The sequence below is a fragment of the Adiantum capillus-veneris genome, chromosome 1, assembly GCF_014529385.1.
Source record: "Adiantum capillus-veneris isolate H3 chromosome 1, ASM1452938v2, whole genome shotgun sequence".
In the NCBI taxonomy this organism is placed as follows: domain Eukaryota; kingdom Viridiplantae; phylum Streptophyta; class Polypodiopsida; order Polypodiales; family Pteridaceae; genus Adiantum; species Adiantum capillus-veneris.
The window spans coordinates 80,278,190-80,302,250 of NC_140931.1; the positions used below are offsets into that span (position 1 = coordinate 80,278,190).

At 42.4% G+C, this 24,061-nt stretch overlaps 1 protein-coding gene across 5 annotated transcripts in view; it reads left to right on the forward strand.

Moving 5' to 3' along the window:
- LOC147465042 (uncharacterized) overlaps positions 1–12,844 on the forward strand; it is a 36,052-nt gene extending 23,208 nt beyond the window's left edge. For 2 of the 5 annotated variants that reach the window (XM_086517679.1, XM_086517654.1), the window contains 5 exons: positions 8,879–8,933; positions 10,092–10,144; positions 10,226–10,345; positions 10,467–10,640; positions 12,052–12,844. In XM_086517679.1, the coding sequence (XP_086373805.1) occupies positions 8,879–8,933; positions 10,092–10,144; positions 10,226–10,345; positions 10,467–10,640; positions 12,052–12,228 (579 nt within the window). In that variant the 3' untranslated portion in view covers positions 12,229–12,844. The remainder of the gene's footprint in view (positions 1–8,878; positions 8,934–10,091; positions 10,145–10,225; positions 10,346–10,466; positions 10,641–12,051) is intronic. The other 3 variants (XR_015188827.1, XR_015188828.1, XM_086517663.1) reach the window with 3 other exon arrangements.
- The last annotated feature ends 11,217 nt before the right edge of the window (positions 12,845–24,061 follow it).

Genomic DNA, 24,061 nt, shown 5'->3' on the forward strand with positions numbered 1-24,061 from the left:
CACTGCACTAGCGCCATGACGATGTGGAAAGCATGTAAAACCACCTGCTGTTGCTGCTGCAGGGAATTTCTGTAGGCCATTCAAAATGGCCAATCCATGTGCAGTCCCCATATCGATCAAGTATCTGCCATACTCAGTGTGTTCCTCATCTTATGAAATCTAGATAGACCCATTTCTGTAATATCAAGCTCCCGCATCCACTCCTCTGAGGTATCATAGAGTACTGTCTGGTGATGGGCAATCCTAGCATTGAAATCCCCCAAGATAATAATGTCGCCATTTGGAAAAATCCCATATATCATCATCCAAAATAGAGAAGGGGGACTGTCCTCTAGGTGATGCAGATACTGACGTACTTGGAGGGAAATAGCAAATAGCGATGTAGAGATATTTGCCTGTCTCCGCCTTCAGTCTCACCCACATGTACCTAGCATGCTGATCCCTTCGAGGTATATGTATCAGTCTTCAGAGACTGTAGCTCCTCCCTGAATAAGACTGCCACTCCTCGTGAACCTTGTCCTCTGTGCTTTGATCTAGTCTCTTGTCTGCAAGTTGTCTCCCGTTTGTATCCGCTCACATGGGGCATGGACTGCCCCGGGGCCCGATGCCAGAGTTACCAGGGAACGCCCCCCTGTGGTTCCGGTGTTCTGGAGGGTTTTCATGGCCCGGAATGGTCCAGAACGGCCAGACATTCCACAGGGAGTTTTGGTACCGGAACGGCCAGCTCGGAATGGCCCGGAACGGTTACGAATGGCAAATCCCTTGCGGAGTGGCTGGGAACGGCTTGTGAGGCTCCCCCTTCTTAAGTGCCCTTCCCCCCACCTCTTACCTTCACAGTGCACACAAGCTTTCAAGGGTCAAAGCTCAAGCTCTACCCTCTCGAATCTCGAATCTTGACTCTCAAGCTCTAGCCTTGTTAGTCTAGACTTTAGACTCTAGAGTCGACAAGGCTCTCTCCCTTTCCCCCTCTCTCTCAAGCTCTCTCGAGAGTCGAGTCTCCCACTTTTAAGCTCTCTCTCTCTCTCTCTCTCTCTCTCTCTCTCTCTCTCTCTCTCTCTCTCTCTCTCTCCCTCTCTCTCTCTCTCTCTCTCTCTCTCTCTCTCTCTCTCTCTCTCTCTCTCTCTCTCTCTCTCTCCGTCTCCGCGTCCCTCCCCCCTCAAGCTCTCAAGTCTATACGACACACTAAGGTTGAAGGGTCTTCATCAACTTTTTGTGAGTATTAGAGTCAAAGGACTCTGACACTACTATTATTCAATCACACAGAGCTTAAAATTGCATTATTTGGGTGTTTTTATGCCTCCCATTCCGCGCCGTTCCCGTTCTAGACCCCTCACCGTTCCCCCGTTCCGCGGGGGATCCCGTTGCTGTTCCCGTTCCGCGTTCCGGGTAACTATGCCTGATGCGTCTCAGAGTAGAAAATGATGTCTCTCCCTGTGAAACTATCCTCAAAGGCCCCTACATCAAGGCGCAAAGATTCATTACAATTCCATGTAGCCACTCTGAGTGTGGTCCCATAGGTTTCGCACCATCATGCGGGGCGCTTCTCCAAAATAACCACTCGTCCATCCCTGTAGAAGGCCACTTTCCCCTTCTCTCGGGTTGTCATTATCTCGGGCGTAACTTCTTTCATATGAGCAAGCTGTGTGAGTGTGAGGTCATCTCCAAGGAATATGCCCGTTTTCTTTAGTGTAGGACGCTTCTTCAAAAAGTCCTTCTTTGCCTCCATGGATGGGAAGCGCATGATTAGAGCTCTTTCCTTTAAAGTCTTCCCATTTCCTTGTGTCTTCTTCCCTACCCTCCATGCTTTCGTATGAGTAGCCTGACTACCCATCATGCGGAGAAGTTCGTCGACTTCCCCTTCCACATCGACCGGTTATTCGTATGTGCAGAGGTCTAGTCTTCCTCCGTTGCTCTTCTTCTAAAGTCATGTTGATGATTGTAGGAGTGGGGATAGATGTGGTTTCTTTCCCTTTCCCTTTCTTAGCGACTTCTATCCATTTGTGAGAGAGAGAGAGAGAGAGAGAGAGAGAGAGAGAGAGAGAGAGAGAGAGAGAGAGAGAGAGAGAGAGACCCTGCAGCAACTGTGTTTACCTCTTACCACATAGGCATGGGGCTAGCACAATGGACTATGTTATAGCACAACCGAGCTTCATCCCTTGCATTCATGATTTCACAATAGGACCTAGACCAATGGGTGTAGAAGTGGATCATGCTCTTTTGACACTTTTAGTCTCTTTTCAGTACAATACAGCTAAGGTGTCAAGGAGGAGGACACATACCTGCTATACATTTACACTAGAGACTGACTTTGTCTATACAGAGGAGATCTATGATCTTCTATGTACAACAGCCATGCAAGGACTCTCAGTGGAGGAGATCACCACCTTACTGAGCAGAGGCATACCCACACTCTCAGCCTGATTAGCGACGCCGTCTTGGGAGCATGCCTCGGTATGATGAGTGTAGAGAGACGAGAGCACAACTTCAGAGGGATCTTCTCCTAGGGGTCATCAATCACAGATAGTCTCGAATAATGTTGAGCGACGGAAGAAGCGAGCACCTTGTGTGATGGATAGCGTTTTGGCACCTTGTGCGACGGAAGAAGCGAGCGTTCCTAGCTCAGATGGAGCAAGACTTATACTAGTTGTTCTTGAATAGAGACTTAGGAGAGGCATGGTGTCTCTTTCATGAGCACTCCCCTCCCCCAGCGATGACTTCACCTGATGTGTGGGGTCAGTATGCAACATCTTTATATACGGTCCTTGGATAGACACTCCTTCCACATGCTCTTGAGCCATGCCCATCTATCAGTACCTTCTTTACCACTGAGATTTATAAGGAGCTTGCCGTACTATCAAGATTGGACATACAATGGCACGGTTGTATGCATCTATTCTTGAGCAGCAGTTGAAACTTGAGCTGATTGGCAGAGAGTGAGGTTGTACATGCAGCGGGACAGGCTGGTTTCAAGAGATGCTTCTCCACTCTTGATCATATTTTGACACTCAGAGCCATCATTGAGGAGGGTAGGGCACATGGAAGACATATTTATTGTAGCTTTGTGGATTTTCGCAAAGCATTTGACATGGTGTCCAAAGCCAGATTGATGCGCAAACTACAAAAGATGGGAGTGCCTAATGAGTTGATTTGGGGGATCATGGCTCTATACAGATTAGTACTATTAGAGTGAAACAAGGTTGTCGATTGTCCCCCACTCTATTTGGTATGTATATAGATGAGCTTTCTGATTACATTGAGAAAGGGTGATAGAGGTGCCCAGCTGGCAGGGACATGGATTCCATTGTTGTTATATGCTGATGATATTGTGTTGATCTCGGACTCACCAAAGGGTATGCAACGATATTTGGATGCATTACATAGCTTTGTCGAGGATAGTGGATTGTCTGTAAACCTTGGTAAAACCAAATTATGCTATTTAACACCACGCCGTAGTGGATCAGGAGATCAACACCTACATTCAATAATGATCAGGAGACTGCGGAGTATACAGATTCATACACTTATCTTGAGGTAGTCTTCATTGGGCCAAGGTTTTGTTTGAAGAGAGCAGCAGAGACTAGACTGACAAGAGCGTGTGCGGCCTTGGGAGGATTGAAGAGGATGTGTTTACATGTTCAATTCCAGGAACCCGGAACCAAGCTCTAGCTCTTTGATACCTTGGTAGCTTCAGCTATGCTCTATGGGGTTCAGGGTTGGGGCCCTCAGTGGGTCAGGATGGGTGGAGAGGCCTATCTATGATCTCTCAGCTGATGAGAGCCAAGGCCTCCGTGCCACATGAGATCATTAGAGCGGAGTTAGCAGGACCCCCCCCCCCCCCCCCCAAAACCCACCCACCCTCTCACAAAAAAAGTAAAAAAAAAAAAAAAGAGGAACCATGGAGATAAAGGCGCTTACCAGATTAGTCTCCTTTATGCACATACTACTAGAGACAAATATTTAATATGCCAGGTCGGCCTTGGAGTCCTCTAGATAGTAGCTTTACGGGGGGGTACTGTCACAAAGTGATGACGTGGCGGACAACAGAAACCCTAATTTCTGCCAAAAACCCTAATTTTTGGAAATCGCGGAGGCTAAAAATATATATATATATATTTTAATGATGAGCGATTCGAAACTTGCTTTTTCTCCACGCCATGAGAAAGAGAGAGAACTTGCTTTTTTTTATAAAAAAAAGACTCTCTAAGAGAGAGAACTGATGCTTTTTATTTTAAAAGCTTTTGGGGCTTTGCTTTTGGGCATCCCTTGTACCTTTAAATACGTGGTGAGGGCTTCACTTCTCATAGCATCTGGACGCAAAGTCTGAGAGTGAATCCTGACCCACTCTCTTGTACTTTGGACTGATTAATATAAAGAGAAATACCGAAAGGGGCGCCAGTCTTTGGGGCCAATATCTCTAGGCACGGAACTCCGCCGGGCCAGTGCAAATCTATTGTGATCTGTGAATTGTTTTGAAGTGGTTATTTGGTGCTGTCGCGGTGGATTATGGACTTGGAGTGTCCAAGTCTGTTACAGTGGTATCAGAGCACGGCTGATTTCTCTTCTACAAGAAATCCGATCCCCGAATTTTTTTCCCGCGGCACCTATGGCTTCAGGCAATGATTAGTCGACTCCCTCTGCATCTGGAGATGCGGGCAGGGATCACAACGAAGATTCCAGCACGGAGTATGGCCCGCCTAGGCCTACTCCAGCGGAGCAGCGAGAGATGGAGCGTTGAAAATTGATCGATGATGCAACAAAGATGATGCTCAATTTTGCCAAGGATCCGAAGATGGAAAAATATATCTCTTTGGAAGAGGTACAGATGGAGTGGCAGAGAACCACAACACCACTCCCAAAACCGGCTCTCAAGAAGCCTTCTGCCTCCAAGAAATATACGGAGAAGGAACTGGAGAACGTGGTTGATGTGCGGATTGCTCAGCTTTTCAACGTGCAAAAGAAAGGCAAAAAGCACGGCAAAAAGCAGAAGAAAAGTACGGACTTCCCGGGATATTTGGGTCGTCGGTCGACATTTGACAAGGCAAAGAAATTGAAGAAGCGCGTCAAGTTTGAAGACCTACCCAGTTCTTCTTCTTCTGACAGTTCTTCTAGCTCTTCGGACTCGAGCGAAGAAGACAAGAAAAGCAAAAAGCGAAGCAAGAAACAACGCTTCGGAAAGGGCAAGAAAAAGGCAAGGAAGTCTAAGTCTCGCCCAGTGAGTGACACTTCTACAGAGAACTCGTCTACGAACAATTTAGACTCTGACAACGGAAACTTTTATGCGAACAAGAAGAATTTTTACAAAGCCAATCAGTATGACTTTCTTGAAGATAAAAGCAAGAAAGTCCGAGAGTTTAAGGAAGGTGGCCACTCGATCAAGTTTGATACCTTTTCAGGATACTCGGATGCTTCGAAGGCTTTGTCTTTTATACAGCAGTTTGACATCGCTTTCGCGGGAGGACGCTATTCAGAGCACTCCAAGATTCGGAGAGCTGCCTCTTACTTTAAGAGGAATGCTCGTACTTGGTGGTCCACGCTTCTTTTAGACAACACTGGGCCAGTTAAATGGCTGAAATTTAAGAAGCTTTTTATTTCTTCTTGGTTGACGCAAGAATATGAACGAGATGTACGAGCTGCTTGGAACCATCTTCGGATGACCAAGAAAGATACAATCAATGCTTATTGTGAAAGATTCTGGAGCTTTTTTCTACCCGCCTCTTCATTCAAGAAGATCTCGTTCAGAGAACAGATTGAACGGTTTACCTTGGGTCTACCTACAGAGATCCGAGATCATTGCTTGGAACAGAAGTCAGCTTCTATTCAGGAGTTGATGAGTCATGCGAAGCGGGGCTTTTGCCATTCACTCTGGCAGTCTGACCTACCCCACAGATGAGGCCATGACACAACGAGCCGAACAGACTTCTGGGAATGAAAGTAGAAAGAAAAAGAGCAACCCAGAGAAAAAGGATGCACGACCCAAGCTTACTCCTGAGGAGAGAGCTCACTTCATTAGAGAGGGGAAGTGCTTTGGATGCGGGGAACATGGACATATCTCCGCGAAGTGCCCTAACAAGGCACAGAAAGAACGAAATGATAAGAATGACGATAGGCCTGAGAGTTCGAGAGCAGCTGAGGAATGTGGCAGAAAAGGCAGATAGAAAAGCAGAACTGGTACCACATGGTGTGGGACCTGCACCGAATCTAATGAATGAAAGTACAAACTTTGCCGTTTTCGGGGCAAAGTGAAGGATCAGGAAGCTCTTTTGAAGGAGTCAAGGCCAACTTCTTTTCACTTGGAATTGGCGGCTCGATTTGGAATTACGCCCGACAGAGTGACGCCACAGGCGGAGGTAGTTCGACTGGCACCCGGATGGGATGTTGCCATTACACCAAGCATTGGTAAACTTTGTTTGCAATGACAAGGGTGTTCAGGGCACGCGATTGACGTTCTACTCAGGATCCCTTGGTACCACAAGAACTATGCCGTGGTTGACTATCGGGCCGAGAAAGCGACTTTGATAAATGAAGGGCTTAGAGATTGTACTTGATGAACTTCAGTTTCTTACTCATTCTTTTGGGAGAGAACTGAACGATGGATAAAGGTTGAATATGTTTTGACCTGATCAAAAGAACGCCAAGATTTTTCTCCACACTCATGCCGATTACTTTTCAGAGGGCCTGAAGATCAAACCATTGATCTGATACCTGGAAGCATGCCACCAAATCGGCCACCGTACCGTGTGAGCCGAGTACAGAATGAAAAGAATTGAACCCAGTGAAAGATCTCTTGGAAAAGGGTCTTGTCTAGCCTAGTACTTCACCGTAGTGCTCTCCAGTGTTGTTGGTTTTGAAGAAAGACGGATCTTGGAGAATGTGCATCGATTATAGCACTCTCAACGAAATCACCATCAAGAACAGATTTCTGATTTCTAGGATCGATGATATACTCGACAGGTTACACGGATCCTCGTGCTTTAGCAGGATTGACTTGAAGAGTGGATATCATCAGATCAGGATAGCGCCGAGAGATGTCTACAAGACAGCTTTTCGGACGACTTTTGGGTTATTTGAGTTTTTGGTGATGCCTTTTGGCTTAACCAATGCTCCTGCGACATTTAACCGGATGATGGACAGGATTTTTCGAGAGTACAGGCTATTTGTTGGCACTTTCTTTGACGACATCATTGTTTTCTCCAAGAATGAGGCAGAACACAGAGATCATGTGCTTCAAGTCTTTCAGGCATTACGAGATCACACGTTAGTGATTAATGCAAAGGAAAGTGAATTTTTCCTACCAAAGATACACTTGTTGGGACACAATGTGTCAACAACAGGAGTGCAAATGGATCCAGCCAAGATAGAGACTATCCGTGATTGGCCCGACTTGAAGAATGTCCATGAAGTTAGAAGCTTCTTGGGACTGTGTTCGTACTATAGGCGGTTCATACGAAAGTTTGCAGAGGTTGCTTCCCCTTTGCATATCTTGACACAGAAAGGAGTACCTTTTTCGTGGGGACCCACAGAGGTGATTGCCTTTCAGACATTGAAAGAGAAATTGACTACGAGACCTATTTTGACTTTGCCAGACTTGCAGAATTCATTCGAAGTATATTGTGATGCTTGTGGTCGTAGTCTGGGTGTGGTCTTGATGCAAGAAGGCCATTTCATAGCTTACAAGAGCCGTTTGTTCTCTAGGCCGGAGATGACAACATAGATTTATGAGAGAGAGGTTTTGGCGGTTATCCACGCTCTTACTCAGTGGTGGCATTACCTACTTGGAGCGGATTTCACTGTCTTTACAGACCATCAGAGTTTGGGCTACTTCTTGTCACAGAAGCAGCTTTCGGAAAAGCAGATGCGGTGGGCGAACATCTTGTCACAGTTCCACTTCCAGATTGTCCATGTGCAGGGATAGAAGAATGTGGTGGTAGATGCTTTGTCTCGGAAACCGTTGGTTCTGGTTATTTCGGCGATACATCATAAGAGCTTCGAGGATATGGTCGATCAATATGCCACAGATACATATTTTGCAGATATTTCTTTTGGTCGAGAGTCAAGACACAGAGAGAGCTTGATGAATGGCGAGGCTAGCCAGTCTCAAAGACGGATCACAGACTTCTTCAGAGCAGACACGGGACAGCCGCAAGAGCCACTCCCATTGCAGAGCCCCCCCTCGTCTCACACCAGAGGCACACTGATGGACCGAGCGATTGAACCAGGAAATCCAGGCGCCCACACTGATGGACCGAGCGATTGAACCGGGAAATCCAGGCGCCCACGACTGCGAAGGACTCCACAACATCGAGGGAGGCTACGACAAAAGATTCGGAGCACGCTGGCCAGGCATGCACGACGCCCGGTCAAAATACTAACCATGGAGGAAATTGATGAGATTCGCCAACGACCGATGCTAGATCTTTTGTGATTCAGCTATCCCAACAAGCCGCCCATTTTTGCTTAGTTTTTTGCTTAGATCACATCGACCAATCTAAGATCCCATAGTATATCTCTTTGTTTTGTACTATTGTTAGGTTATTTTGTTACTCTGGCTTTGTATCAGATCCACCACCTTGTAACTTTCTGGTCTCATAGGTCACTATGGCTTTTTGAAGACGTTAATATAACATTTCATTTCATTTCATTTCTCTCTCTCTCTCTCTCTCTCTCTCTCTCTCTCTCTCTCTCTCTCTCTCTCTCTCTCTCTCTCTCTCTATGTAAGGGTCAGGAGGATGGAGTTTAGGGAAGAGCTTTGCATGGATCAGTTATGCTAAAATGTTTGGTATTTGTAAGCAAAAGCTCATTACGAACTTCCTTGTTTATGTTCATGCATAATGGTGTTATTGCCAGCTGCCAAAGCTTAAACATTTGCGTTTGACTGCAGCATTTGGCATTGAGTGGGCAGGTCCTTCCTATACCTCAGACACAAAATTTTGAAGGTTTGTCATAGTTTAATATCATTGTATACTAGTCATCTTTGTGATTGAGATCATCCTCACATCTCTTTGATCAAAGCATCTTATTGTGTTTATAAATCTCTCTCTCTCTCTCTCTCTCTCTCTCTCTCTCTCTCTCTCTCAACTAGCAATGCTTGCAACAGCCAAACCATAGCTAATCAAATAAAATAACCAGGCATAAAATCATATAATTACCCCGAGGCAGCAGTTTTTGAAAAGATATGAAAATGAGGGTCAAAGATAAAGCTGAAACATTGATACAAATTGAGAAAGCAAAGGGAAATAAAACTCTTTGAAGAGGGTAACAAGGAAACAAAGGAAGGAGAGGGAGAAGTGGTAGAACAAGAGGTGCCAACCGTGCAAACTGCAAACCAGTAACACACAAACAGCTGGTGATTGGCAATAAGAGTATCCAAAAGCAACATTGAGCCTTGATAAAAGAACACTGCAAAACAAGTTGAGGTGTGCACACTAAGACGAGCAAGCTGAACTGTAAACCAGTACCACACAAACAGCTGGTGATTGGCAATGGAGTATCCAAAAGCAACATTGAACCTTGACAAAAGAACACTGCAAAACAATTCAGGTGTGCATACGAGGAAGAGCAAGCCGCCAGTGAAGAAACTAACGCCAGATAGAGATAGATCAGTCTGTGGAAACCTTGCAGTTAAGCATGCATGTGCAATAACAGTATTGGGATGGGTGACCTCTCGGGAGGTTGCTCCTCCCATGTCAATTCAGTGAGTGTCTACCAGCAGCATTGATTGAGGAGTGCAGAAAAAGAGAAGATGCTTATTTACAGTGAAAAGGGTCGTGAAAAGTGTCTACTGCTTACGGCCAATTCAATAAATAGGAGTGAAGGTGAAAGAAACATTTGGGTAGTATAGTGATCTTTTGGAACTGTGAAACCTTGGTAGAATGTCAGAAACATCTCTGCGGCTATCCACATCCGGAGAGTGCAGATTTTGTGTATATATATTTTTCCTTTGTTTTTATATGATATTCTAACTCTGGCAAATCCCCCTTGACCCTTAAAGAAATAGGTTGTTACTGGCTACTGTCTGTGTATTTGACAGTAGCAACTGCTGATAAGGTCTGGTTGTGAATCCTTTCGCTGATAATGTTTTGGGTGCGTTTCAGAAAAAGAGAGCATTTGCCAATCGTCTTCTGTCACCAAACCAGAGAACACCATGGTAACATCGCATTGCAGTCATCCATCATTTTTTTTTTGTCAAAAAGTTTCTGGACTATTTTCTTTGTCTAATACATTTCAGTATAAGCTGCAGCAATGCAAAGGTGATTTGGAACACCCCACAGAAGTCATTGACCTGCTCAAAAGAGTGAAGTCTACAATTAATGCACCTGAACATCTTGCATTGGACCAATTGTTAGAGGTAACAAAATATCGGACTATTGCTTCGCTTATTTTACTTCTCCTTACATTCCTAAACGTGTATGCTATTGTTTTCAAATATGAGTGCAGTGACAATTATAAGCTTGTCTGCTGTGTGACAGTCCAGAGGCAGAGAGCCAATTGGAGATTGCTTTTCATATCCAAGTTCCAATGGTGCTTCAACAGAAGGTTGGGGCAGGTGCTCCTCGCAGGGGCTAAGTGGTAACTCGGCGGAGGCATCACCAACAAGGGAGCACTTTGCAGAAGCTCCTTCAAATGCTGTGGATGAAGAAAAGGTCTTAGTTTCTGTTTTGCTGAAAGTTTTTGAATTGGATGAAGCTAGTGTTAAGGATGATTCAAGTAGTTTAGTTCTTGGAACATGTTTCAATTAATTCCCAAGTCTGTGAACACATTTTTTGCATTATACCAGGGGAACTCAATCCCAAGTGACCATTGAAATAAGTTTCAACTGCTCGATGAAAATTTGAAACTAGTTAACTTTAGACGAGGGCCTCGTATCAGCCCATCAACATGATATCTACAGAGGAGATCAGCCCTTGCTGAATTTGCCCTTGTTTCACAATTAGTATCTGTCTTTTATTGGACACCTTAAGAGCCATTGAACAGTTGTCATTAGCCTGAGGACTTGGTCCTTGGTTTGCAAGGTTGTGGTTAGACGATGCTTTGGCACATTGGTGTAGAAGCAGATTAAGGTGATTACAGTTTACTCGGAAGATTGTCATGTATCTCATTTTATGACAGGCGTTGCGTGAGGGTGTCAAACTCTTCCACCTTTCATGGAGGAGATATTTTACATTTTTTTGGTCTTTCTGGCCACTTCTTTATTTGTGGGAGAAAGGTCAGGTAGGCAGGGGCTTTGAACTGTGCTTGATGCAGAGCGTCTTATGAGCATATTAACCTTTGGTTGTGGATTGAGAGAACCATTTATAGAAACAGGCAGGAAATACTGAAGATAGGAAATCAAATCGAAGCAGAGAAAAGTTAAGAGGAAGCTTATTTAAAGAGGAGGTTCTCTTAATCCACAACCTTTGGTTGTGGATTAAGTGAACCATTCATAGAAACAGGCAGGAATACTGAAGATAGTAGAGATAATGAAATCAAATCGAAGCAGAGAAAAGTTAAGAGGAAGCTTATTCAAAGAGGAGGTGTAGGGGTACTCAGCATGTGCAGAGGTCCTTTGAGTGGCATCTATGGGCCATTCAGCAAGGTTTCTTGATCTCGGCCACTCCTATTCCTCTGGGTTTTAGAAATTGGGGAAGTTTTGTGGGTTGATGGACATGAACCTACGTGAGGGTGGAGAAGAGGGGGTTCAAGAGTAAGCAGAAGCGGGTGGCTTGGAGATATTGGTCTGTAGCAGTAAATGAGGAGGTAGTCCTCCCCACTCCCTTAGCTGTTAGAGTAGGTGGTTGACCTGGTAAAAGGCTAATAGTTGTTTTATATCTCAATAAACATCCAAGATGTCTGGTGCAAAACCTCACTTCGCTCTCTTTATCCTGCATTTTACCTCAAGATATTTGGCCACTGAGGTGATTATGAAGGCTTGTTGTAAGAGTCTTACTCCTCTGGCAGAACTCTAATGTACAGACGTTTCTGTGCTAGCGAACTATACATTGCCTGTACCACTTTTGATGATAATTTTCAAGTACTTCCACATAAGTTAACAGAAGCTTTTTGCGTCTGTCACAGATGTTATCAAGGGCCATTGATGCATCTCTTCAGGAATTGGACTCTGCCAACACCAAGCTAATTTTGGACACTCGAGGAATAGGTACACGGAAGAGGTGCAAGTTCGAGAGTCTCAGCCGAAAATTCAAGTTACGCTGTTTCAGGGGTGTCAGCAAAAGAAACAAAGGTACCCCATGAGTTCTGTGGAGCGGCATGTATGAAGAAGACGGGGGATCTCCTTTGAACTGTGCTTTTACCAATCCATTTGTCTTAGGCTAGTTTAGGGTGGTGAATACTTAGGGCAACTAACCTCGTAGGGTGATTGTTTGTACCATATCATGTATGTTGTATATGACGTCAAGCTGCAACGTATGGTGAGCTATTTCACCCCCTTCAAAGAAAAATTGAATACGTCTTGGGTGCCCTTATCTGTTCAAAGTGAAAAGCTCTTGTACTGTAAGAGCTGAGTCGCACCCAGATGTAGTGCGGGGAGTAGGGGGAACAAGGCAATCTAACCGCACAGTGTGAAAGCTAATGCAAAGGAGATTTCATGGAGAGAATGGGGCTCGAAAGAGATGAGGAAAAGCTACAATGAATTGAGGAACAATCAAAACCTTCATTCCTTGAGGTATTAGTAGTGCCATAGGAGGGCTTCTATGGCATTGATACTCCAGCAGAGAAATTCGCTACATTTAGTTTCCTTCGTCACCCACTCCCCACACTGACCCTGGGTGCGACTCAGCTCTAAACATCCACTTTATGTGCCTTCGGGCCCACAGACTACATTGTTGTCAATACATTTCATAGTTATGGAGTTTGCTGTGTTTACAACCAGGGAGATTTTGATCTGTTAAATACACACAGGAGTTCTCTCATAGTGGTGAAAAATGTTTAGAGCGAGTATTGAACACTTCTCTTTTCGTCGAGTTGAAACAACAATGTTATTGGTCTTGCTTCGTTATCCTTTTTCATGGGTATCTCGATTTTGTGTTTTGTTGAAGTGGTATAGCCTTCTTTTGGTTTGTAAGGTAATCAAAACTTTTCTGATCTTATGGGGTGCATGTTTAGGAGGATTGAACCTCCCTCCCTCTCTCTCTCTCTCTCTCTCTCTCTCTCTCTCTCACGATCATAGTAGGCCCTTGCCAGCCCACCGAGGGGGCTGGATTCTAATAACCACCAGCACACCTTACAAGCAGATTCCTCTTCAGATTGCCTAGATTCTTCGTGTGTTTGGTGTACTTGAAAGAAGGTAAGAGACGCCATATACAAGAGTGAGCACAGTTAGATGATGGTGTGGTACTAGAATATTTTGAACACGCCGAATGTGAGACTAGAGGAAGTCTAGAACATGTCTCCACCCAACCTCTGCCCTTTATATAGCTACCCTTGAGCTTGGTTTAGATGGGCCCGTGGCCAGACATTACTCCCCCCTTGAAGAAACGTTTTCGTTATTGAAAAGAAAAATGGAAAGTTTCTTGTTAAGAACACTAATGTTTTTTCAAGTGGCACCTTTTTTAGATATGTCTTTCCACTTGGTTGATGCTTATCGATCCACATGTTGACACATACATAGATCATTGACTTGCTTATTTTTTTCAATTGCCAATCCCATCGTAATTGATGACCTAGGTTGAAAATCATATATAAGCATGAAAGGATTAAAACCTATTGTCACATGCTTGACACTATTGTAAGCAAACTTGAGAACAGAGAGATAATCTTCCCAATCTGACTTGTTTTTTGTTAATTAATATATGTTCGTACTATATCCTCCGGCACTTCATAAACACGTGCAGTCTAAGCATTCGTTTTAAAATGATTTGTCGTATCGATATTGAGTTGTGTATCCATTCGTTTAAACATAGTCCTTTAGAAATGATTGTTAAAGTTGGGATGACCATCACTCACAATGTTGCTGAGTAACTTATACAACCTGTATAAATTGCCAACAAACAACTTAGCTAACTTTGGAGTTTTAAATGTCGACTTGGTTGGAATAAACTTGCAAAGTTTAGTTAATTGGTCTACTACCATCCATACCGAGCCATGATCTCGAATAGTGATTTGGTAAACCCACAATGAAATCTATAGAGATACTTTTTCATTTATCATTAGGAATCTCTAATAGATGTAAGAGACCTTTTGCTTTCAAGTGCTCTGCTTTATTTGCTTGATATTTTTGGCAATGCAAGACAGACTTGAACATATTCATTAGGAAGAGAATGGGGTCTAAGAGGGTCTTTTTATTTGGTAGTTTAAGAGAATCAAATCTCTAGTATTAAAAAAGTAATCAAAGAAAAACCTTTGAATTCAAAATTTTTCTCCAAAATAGAAATCAAAATCTAGTGGGTAAAATCATATCTACGTAACATATCTACCAAAAGAGCTCGGCATGTATATTATAGATCTATAATCTCCACTCAAATTGAAGATAGTATGTAGTGGTTATACAAAGCCAAAAATTGTAAAGTTGTCACTCTTTTTTTTGAGAGAAAAAGTGCATCTTTTGACCACCCTTACACACCCACAATTCTTGCACACATGGTATGCATCTATTTGTCAAAATGTTAATGACTTCCATAATCTCATGGCAAATAAAGAGGCTCTCTTAGATCCTATCATCTTCCTAATGCCGTGTAAACCTGGCCGTTGTAATACGAGTACATAAGTTTTCTTTATGTATGGACCTTGTACTAGGACTGTCATGACATTTATAAAGAATTTGTCATTGAATGACCGTGTCCGTCAGTACACAAACTCTCCTCTTGTGGACTAGATATCCATCGTCTATGAAAAAATTCTTCCATGTGTGCGGCTCATCAATCAAAAGAGGAGAAATGGGTGTGGAGGTTGAAGACACAGTACCAGCATTGGAGTGAGAAGGATCCCTCATTTTCAGATGGCCCTACACTTTGAAGTATGTTTCATTATGTTCATATTTGCCCTTGAGAGATTCCAAAAGTCCACTTCGAAGCTCAGAAAGAAGAGAGTGGATCTAATGCATACGACTAAAAGCATCAGCTACCACATTGTATTGTTCTTTATGATACCGGAGCTTTGTATCACGCCTTTCAATCCTTCAAATCGGTTTGTTGTGTAAACCATTTTATGGTTTCATGGTCAAATACAATCTCAAACTAGCTCATACAAATATATCGCCACATTTTCAAAGTAGACACTATGGTATATAGTTCTCTTCCGTAAAAACAGAATAATTCTATTCGACAGAATTAAGCTTCTTGCTTTCAAATGAAATTGGTCTTCCCTCTTGTAGAAGGACTACTCCAATAGCACGATTACTAGCATCCATTTCTAATTCGAACGATTTCAAAGGATCCACAATAGCTAAAATAGGAGATGTAACTAATGCATCATTGAGCGCGTCGAAACTTTGCTGTTTAGCTTCTTCCCATCAAAAGTTTTTCCCCTTGGATCTCACTTGGTCCGTCCTCAGAACAACATTGTGAGCATAGATTTTGACAAACCTACGGTAAAAACCTGTAAATCCCAAGACAATTTGTAACTCTACAGATTTCTGAGAGAAGGTCACCTCTTAAAGGTATTCACTTTGGACTTATCCATAAGTAACATGATAGCTGAAATCACATGGCCCAAATAGTAAGTTTTCTCCTTGAAAAAATCACACTTTGATTTCTTGACATATAACTTATTTTGTCATAACAATTTAAACACCCGTTTCAAATGTTGTAAGTCCTCTTTCTCAGAGGTACTATACACTAGAATTTCATCGAGGAAAACAATAATAAACTTGCCCAAATATGGTTTCAAGATAGTTTCCATAAGCGGCATGGAAGTTGCTAGTACATCGGTAAACTCAAAGGGCATGACTAAAAACTCATAGTACATAAACCTTGTTTGGAATGCAGTTTTGGATATATCGGCAAGCTGAATGCGTACTTGATGATACCATGAACGCAAGTCTATCTTTGTAAATATAGAAGCATGGGTGAGATTATTAAATAACTCATCCACTCTTGATAACGGATATTTATTCTCAACAATAACCACGTTCAGTCCACGACAGATGCACATGTGCATACTATAATCTTTTTCCTTTACCAAAAATATGGGAGAGACCCATGGTAAAGGACTAAGTTGTATAAACTCTCTATTAAGATAATCAACAAGCTAACATTCCACCGGCCTCCGAATGACTCATTTTATATGGTGGCTTACTTAGGATTTACTGTCTGCAACCACGTCTATGCCATGTTGCACATCACGTTTTAGTGGTAACCCGGTGGCAAATCATATGAAAATACATCTTTATATTTCATTAATAAATCTTTTAACATATTAGCAATATTTACTTGTTTTGGTGAGAGAGCAAGAGAAGAGAGAGAAGCATGCGGTGTTGTCATTTAAAACATTATCAACATTTGACAAAATTGACACAATGAATGACATATATTTTTTTTCTATTTCATCTTGAGAGGAGATCTTTATAAGAAGGAACATCTTTCGTCCCAGTAGCAGCACTTGCATGCCATTGGATTCAAACATCAAACTATTGTGCTCATAGTGACGTTTTAACGATGATTTTAAACTATATAACCACTCTTGACTAAGGACCACATCTGTCTGATCTATATTCATGACTTGCAAATTCAATTACATGTGATACCCTTGAATTTTCAGTAGTGCATCCTTCACTTGAAGATCCCACATATCGACGTCATGGTCGTTAATCACTGTTACCTTGTAATGGTCGTTAATCATTGTTACCTTGTAGTGGTGGGAACTCAGAATGTGGGGCAAATTGAGTCGTTTCACGAACTTATAGTTTATAAAATTGTACAAAGCACCATTATCTACCAAGATTCACACTTTGTGATCTTGGATAAATCCATGCATATGCATCAACTCATGTAGACTAAAGGTCAGCTGTCACATTGAGATCGAGATACAACACTTTATACCGCTTCGTTGTGTGTTACTTCGACATCGGAAAAACAAGAGGAGGACTCGAGAGGTAGCAATTTCACCATGTGCATTGCTTTCTCCTTACCTTGGGCAATAGATTTTTCTTAGGACAATTCTTTTTGTCATTTTTACTCTCAAAACATGCAAAACATAACTTTTTCTTCTTAGCCTTCTCAAACTCTTCACTAAACAAATGGATCCTAAGTGGATGCATCAAATGCACCCACTATAAATTTTCTCTTATTATGTCCATACTGTATTCATGCATTTGTAGGTGCAGTTTCAGACATGGGAGTGTTAGGCAATGATTTCTCATCGGGACTGCCGTGTATCTTGTACTACAGCCTCCTTAAGTATCTTTGACTTCTGGATCTTAACATGTTTCTTAAGCTCTAGTATCAATCCACGGATGAACCCGTGCACTTACTGAAAGGAGCTTGATAATCACATCATGATAGTGCGAGATATACTCCTACATTGTCTTATGCTGACGCATAGAGCACTTGTCCCATGCAGACCAATTTCTGTCTGCTTAATTTGGAGGCGAAAATTCCTTTTTGAACACATTCTCAAAGGCTGTCCAAGTCTCTGGTATGATGCCCTTCTTCTCGAGTGACATCCACCATTTGTAGGCCTTACTCTTTAGTGTCAGACTTGTTTGTCGTGCCTTGATTGCATCTAGAGCGTGTCTAAGATCATGAATTTAATCCCATTTGCTTAAGAAGAATATTCATAATATTCTTGTTTGTGCTCCCTTTCTTCTGCTCTTAAAATCGATGGTTTGATAATTATTAACAAATCATCCACCTCTTTTTGAGAGAGAAGGTGCAACCCCTCCATATTGGAGCCTTGTTCTTGTAGAGCAGGGGTGTTCCCGCTAGGCACGGGTACTGCAAAAACCTTAGTCTTGTCATTAACTTGACCCTTGGTCGACTGTTGCATAAATTACACAAGCATATCTTAGTGACATTCGCATTCAAGTGTGCAAAATTGGACTCTAAAAACAGTCATGCGTATTTGCAATTCTCTAAACTCTTGCATATCAAACAATTCAATGCTATCATTCGGTCCTATCTCCGCACATCCTCTGTGAGAGTAGCGGACCGTGGGGAAACAATAGACGGAATTGGTGCACGATTTTCAAAATGAAAGTATGCTACATGTCAATATCCGAATCCATGGCGTAACGTGCTGTGCTAGCCATAGAAAAGATGCACCTTAGAGAGAAAGTCGCTTGTCAAAACCAAATAGGGATGGCTATGAACAATCTCAATCAAAATCCACTAGCCTTGCTAATTCAATATCGTCAAGTCGTAGTCAATCATCGACGTCGATCACGAACTTCATAACTCAATGTCCAAACACGAACATTGCTGATATTTGAAAATCCGACGGAAAAGACCACGTCTAATCCGATAACTAAAAACCATCAATTTGATAGATAGCAAAAAATGTTTTGTTAGAAATTACCAGCTTTCTATGGCACAACCTATGGTTTAGGTTGTTTTGGTAGTTGAAAACGTCGTTGATTGAAAAATATCGAAGAGATATATACTTTGAAAACTCTCAAAATTCTGTAGATTTTTTTGGATTTTCAAAGATTTGGGAACTTTGCTTCGCTTTTGCTTACCTCCTCTACCTTCACTTGGTAGCTAAGGTGGGGGAGGGGTGTGTTGTGGTCACCCTCCCTTGAGATGGTTTTTTGTTGAAAGTATCCAAAGTGGGCTTGCCCTGGACGCCCAAGTGAGAACAAAACTTGTTTTGGAGAGATCAACACCGGTGGCAACATTGAGGAAGAAGATGGCTTTGTTGTGCTCGTTACAAGCTGTGTGTGTGTGTGTGTGTGTGTGTGTGTGTGTGAGAGAGAGAGAGAGAGAGAGAGAGAGAGAGAGAGAGCTATTGTGATGAATTTTTCCCCTCTCCCTTGTGCAAACACATCGGGCTCACCCTCCGGCGATTTAGTGGTGGATGACTTGCCACTCCTTCTCCCTTTAAGCGGCCTTGTCCACGCCTTCTTTTTTGTCGAGAGCTAGAGATGGGGATTGTTCATGCATGCGCTTTCCCCAAAAATAACTCTACGGTTTATTTCCCAATTTAGCTCTCCACTTGGCAGCCAGTCCATCCACAATAGTAAGTGGCATGGGGTCTTAAATGGCCCCAAGCAGTGGGATCTATGGAGGAGGTTAAGGGGGGGAATCTCGAGGATGACGAGGGTGGTCAAAAAGTCAACCCCGAGGACGCAAGTGGGATTTGAACTTAGATGGCCGCAGTGAGAGGCTCATGTTCTATCCACGTGCACGCGAGCATTTGATTGTCCAAAGGAGGAAAGCAATTTTATATAAATCAAACCAAAAGTTGAGAAGTAAACTCGCACTTAAAAAGTAAACTCGGACACATTTGACGATTGAACATCGTTTTGATTTTCATGTGTTACTTTCCTGCTATCGATCCCATCGCTCATGCTTCCTTCAATACCTTGCATTACTTAGTCTTAAGGCCAACCCATCTGTGTGTGTGTGTGTGTGTGTGTTTGTATCACCTGTCACCACTACATCCAACCAGACTCATGTCCCAAAACAAGCTGTCAACTTCCAATAATGTTTCCTTTGGCCTGTGGAATTTTGTTTGAAGAGGAGATTAGAGAATGAACTCAAGAGTCAAAGGACAAAGCCTAGAGAAGAGAGGTCACACATGCTGCACAATGCACAATGCTTTTGATAATCACTGATGACTCATGAGTAATGAGTGAGGCCTTGATTGAGCCTTGCATCCATTGCGGCCTACTTTTGCAGTACTGCATATGTTCTGAGCTCCTACTGGAGCCTGCCACCTGTGCCCCTCTCAAAGACATCACTTTTCTGAGAAAATTCACAATTTGAGGTGTGCCGCCGAAATCTGCCAGTTAGCTAGTTATTTAATTATCAATCATCCTTGAATTCAATGCTACTAGTTGCAATGTCGAAAACATCGACCATCCTCTTCCTCCAAGTGCAAGGCAGGATGCTATTATTCTAATGTTGAAGAGCTCCTCGTGGGCACCACTCTCTGTGTTTTGAAGTCTTCGAACTACATGAGGTTTCAATGGTAGCATGCATGTCGCCAGATTGATGGAAGAGGAGCTGTCTCTTGGGGTTCTTTTTCAATTCGAAGATAATTCTTTCAAGCCTGAGGCTTGTCCAAACATGTGCAAAATTGCTTCTCTTGACTTGAGCCTCTATGTAGAGGCTAGGCTTAAACTTGAGGGGATACTACACAGATGTGCATGAATGTCTTGGGAAGATGGGCATGCTACGAGGTTGGAGTCTTACAAGATGGCGAGCAAGTTTTTTTAAGTGACAAAAGAAATGAGCGAGTCCTTCAATAAAGTTAGTTGTGAATTAGAGAGATTTCCAAAAGTGATAAGGGAAAAGAGATAGTCGTAGAGTATGACAAAGAAATAAAGATGGTCTCTACGTAGAGATGGTCCTCTGTCCACGTGTACGTGGCTATCATCCCCCTCATCCACACATGGAGCCACCTCGGACACTATGTGAAAAGGCACAAGCTCCAAAGTAGCTTCTTGCCTAGTTGTCTCTAGATCTTCAGTCACTGAACCAAACCCAAAGGTCTCTACTCTCACTCTCATCAACATGATTACATAATAATCAAAATCTTTGGTGACAGACACTAAACTGGCTTGATCATTGTAGAGAGGATCATGACTCAAGAAAGCCCTTCCTCATCTTTAAGTACCACGACCAATTACTCGACTACATAATTAAATGCCCTTATTGTTTGAGTATTTAATGTTTAGTATGAGATATACACTTTAAATTGGCCAATAATGTGGACTCATGATACTCTCATAAACGCTAAAACACATCTAGACTTTTCTTCACTGAAACTACGACAATTTTTTAAAAGAATGTATTAAATTTCATCATAGTTATATTAAACGAAGGAAAAATTACCAAAATACCCTTGAAATTTTTGGAAATTCCTTATAGACCCTTGCATCATTTTGGGATGTATTTGCCCTAATTTTAACACAATCTAATGTTTATGACAATGGAGATCTATTTTTAGTGTCTTAGAAAAATTTATTCACCAATAAGCTCACAAACAGAGGTATTCGTCTCCAAAAATGATGAACAATTTCATTTGAAGAGGTGAATCAATCGTCCTATAAAGAGTTGCAAAAAAAATAAATTTTATAAAGATGTTTGCAAGGTTAATTAGGGGCATATGGGAATTTTGGTAAAATTGAAGGACTTTTTGGGAATTTCCGGACAAATGTGAGGAATTCATTGGGAATTTTGAAAATTTGAGGGGTATTTTAGTAATTTCCCCTTTAAATAATAGGCTCTTGGGCATGTTGGCAAAGTTGGACAGCTGCTAGAATCTATTTGCGATGCCGTGGACCCATTATGTTCGACTTCTCCAACATGTCCGAGAGCCTTTTTTTAATCATAATTGTGATCAAGCTTTACCAAGTTGCCGATTGTATATATAAAAAAAAAAAAACAATAACAGCGCCCGACCCGTCGTAACGATGCTCGGATGTGCGATCGCTGGCAATGGCAACTGCCCGTACTAGAACTGGTCCACACCACCGTGGATTGGTTTGAATTATGATCATGAATGTCATATGAACTCCTGCTGAAATTGATATTGTTTTTAAAAATAAAAAAACCTTCATAGTAGGTAGCTTTGAAAAGCTCTGATTGGGAACCTGCTGAAACCAGTCTGAATTGGCACGGACTGGTTTTGACAGGTTTCACAAGAGAGAGTCGTGTCGACAAAATTTGATTGCGAACACCAACTTCACTCCGTTGCTCTCTAACCGTGTCCACAGAGTGCGCGACTTCTACACCTTCTAATGCATTCTAATCTCCACGTACCACCATTTATAAACCCTGATAGAATTCAAAAACTAAGCTTTGTTCGCTTTGTCCACTAGTTAAGTAAATCCTATGGAGGCGGATTTGGGAGAGAGAGAGAGAGAGAGAGAGAGAGAGAGAGAGAGAGAGAGAGAGAGGAGGGGGAGGAGGAGGAGAAGAAGAGAATTTTAATGTCATACAAAACTATCCCAAGAGACCTTAAAGATCTATTCGATGAGAGAGAGAGAGAGAGAGAGAGAGAGAGAGAGAGAGAGAGAGAGAGAGAGAGAGAGAGAGAGTCTTATCTCTAGATTCTATCTAACTAGGGAATCTTCACTCATTTCCTCACACCGGCAATGGTGGTGTCTACATTGACTTTGGTGGCTTCTTCACCCAAATGCCTCGATGTGTCAACTGTGGGACACCATCAGGGCCGCCATATATGCCCATTGCCTCTACTAAGCAACTCTCTTTTGACCGGCCCGTGAGGCCCTTCTTTTACTCTTGCTACATACTAAACAGAGGAATACAAGAGAATAGTCTTCTTGAGAGAGTTCCATCTAGACCTTCCACATTGCAGACGAAGCCAACTAGATACCTCGCTAGAATGTCCTTGTTTTGCTGTAGAGGTCGGGGCTTTCTGACAAGCATATCTGCATAAGCTTCACTTCAACCAAAAGCTCTTCGCTCACTTCTATCCTTGGCAACATCCACCAACAAGGCATTTAGTTGACCTTTGACGTTGCCAATGACAGAGTGGCATTCACTATGGTAGGTTGAGAAATGAGATGGCAACAACTATGAGACATGATTGTTGATCCTTTGCGACCAACACCTGGAACTTTGGTAGTGGCAGAGGGCCCTAAACTATAGCCATCTAAAGTTGAAATGTTGCAGCACAAATGGTTTGTTCTTGAAGACACTGATGTAAGCATAGAGTGGAATCGCAATGTCAGAGCTGGTGGATCTATAATTAGTGCATTTCGTCCCAAGTTCAGGGACGGTAAGGAGGTTTGATAAAGATAAAAAATAACAAGAGATTTCCAGAACAAACTTGCATAGAGAAGAAGCGTGCATGCCACATTGGTGTAGGAGGTAATCGTGGTCCCCCATGCATCACATGTGTTCCATGTCACTATAACTGGGTCATTGGAGAAAGGGGTAAGTTTTGAAGTTTGAGATTTTGAAGCCTCCGCTGCTTTGTGGTGATTTTAGATGTACGACTCTTTTGGGTTGAGGTGCTGCTTGAATCCAGCATGACATGATTATTTTCTTCAACATACCTTGTGCTCACATCAATTTGTCAAGGTTGTCCATATTTGCTCGAAAATTGGTTTCGCTCGATTTTCTTTGCTCATTGATTGGAAACCCTCCGAGGTTGGAGTGATTGAAGAGGCTTGATGGCAACCAAATGCAAGAAGCTTTGTTTAGCAAGTGTTGTAGACTACCATCATCTTTCTCTCTTTCTCTCACTTGATTTTTGATATGGGCAATTTTGGGCTAATCACCACTAACACAATCTCCACCATAAATCCAATCGAGTTGTTGGAGACGAGCTAGCAACAACAAATGCTCATGTTTTACAAACTCTTGCAGTTGTGTGGATGAGGGAGGGTAGGCAACATTATGTAATATAATAGAAAAGGGCCCACCTTGGAGAGAGAGAGAGAGAGAGAGAGAGAGAGAGAGAGAGAGAGGTTATATTGAGAGATAAGCTTCAATAGGAGAGGTTAAGGGCACAACTTGGGCTTCATTTGCATCAATCTTTGCAAAAGCAAGCATGGTGTAGGATGCAATTGAATGTTGCCTCTGTTGGTGTTTTATGATTTGCAGCTTTGAGAGGCTCTTATAACCTGCTTCATCTTGATGTTGCTCACTTTGCATTTTCCTTTGCATTTGATATTCATAGCAAAATGTTACCAGAAGAGACGACTTGTTATTGTGATTTGTGCTTGATTAAAAGGAGAAATAAATGCACCTGTCGTTGATGAATTCAAGAATAATTAAATACACCTATATTTGTTTACCTTTGATCCCAAGTTTCAATATGAGGAAATTGATTCTTTTAATGCTCATTGCTCCATTCTTTTCTTATTTTTGAAATTGTATGCTTAAGATAATTCTATCAAAGTAATTGCCTCTTTAAAGTACTTTTCTGCCTTCGACTCCAGAAGTAGTTTTTGTTGCGCATGCTTTCGTGAAAGGGAATGGAAAAGGGAACCAATGTG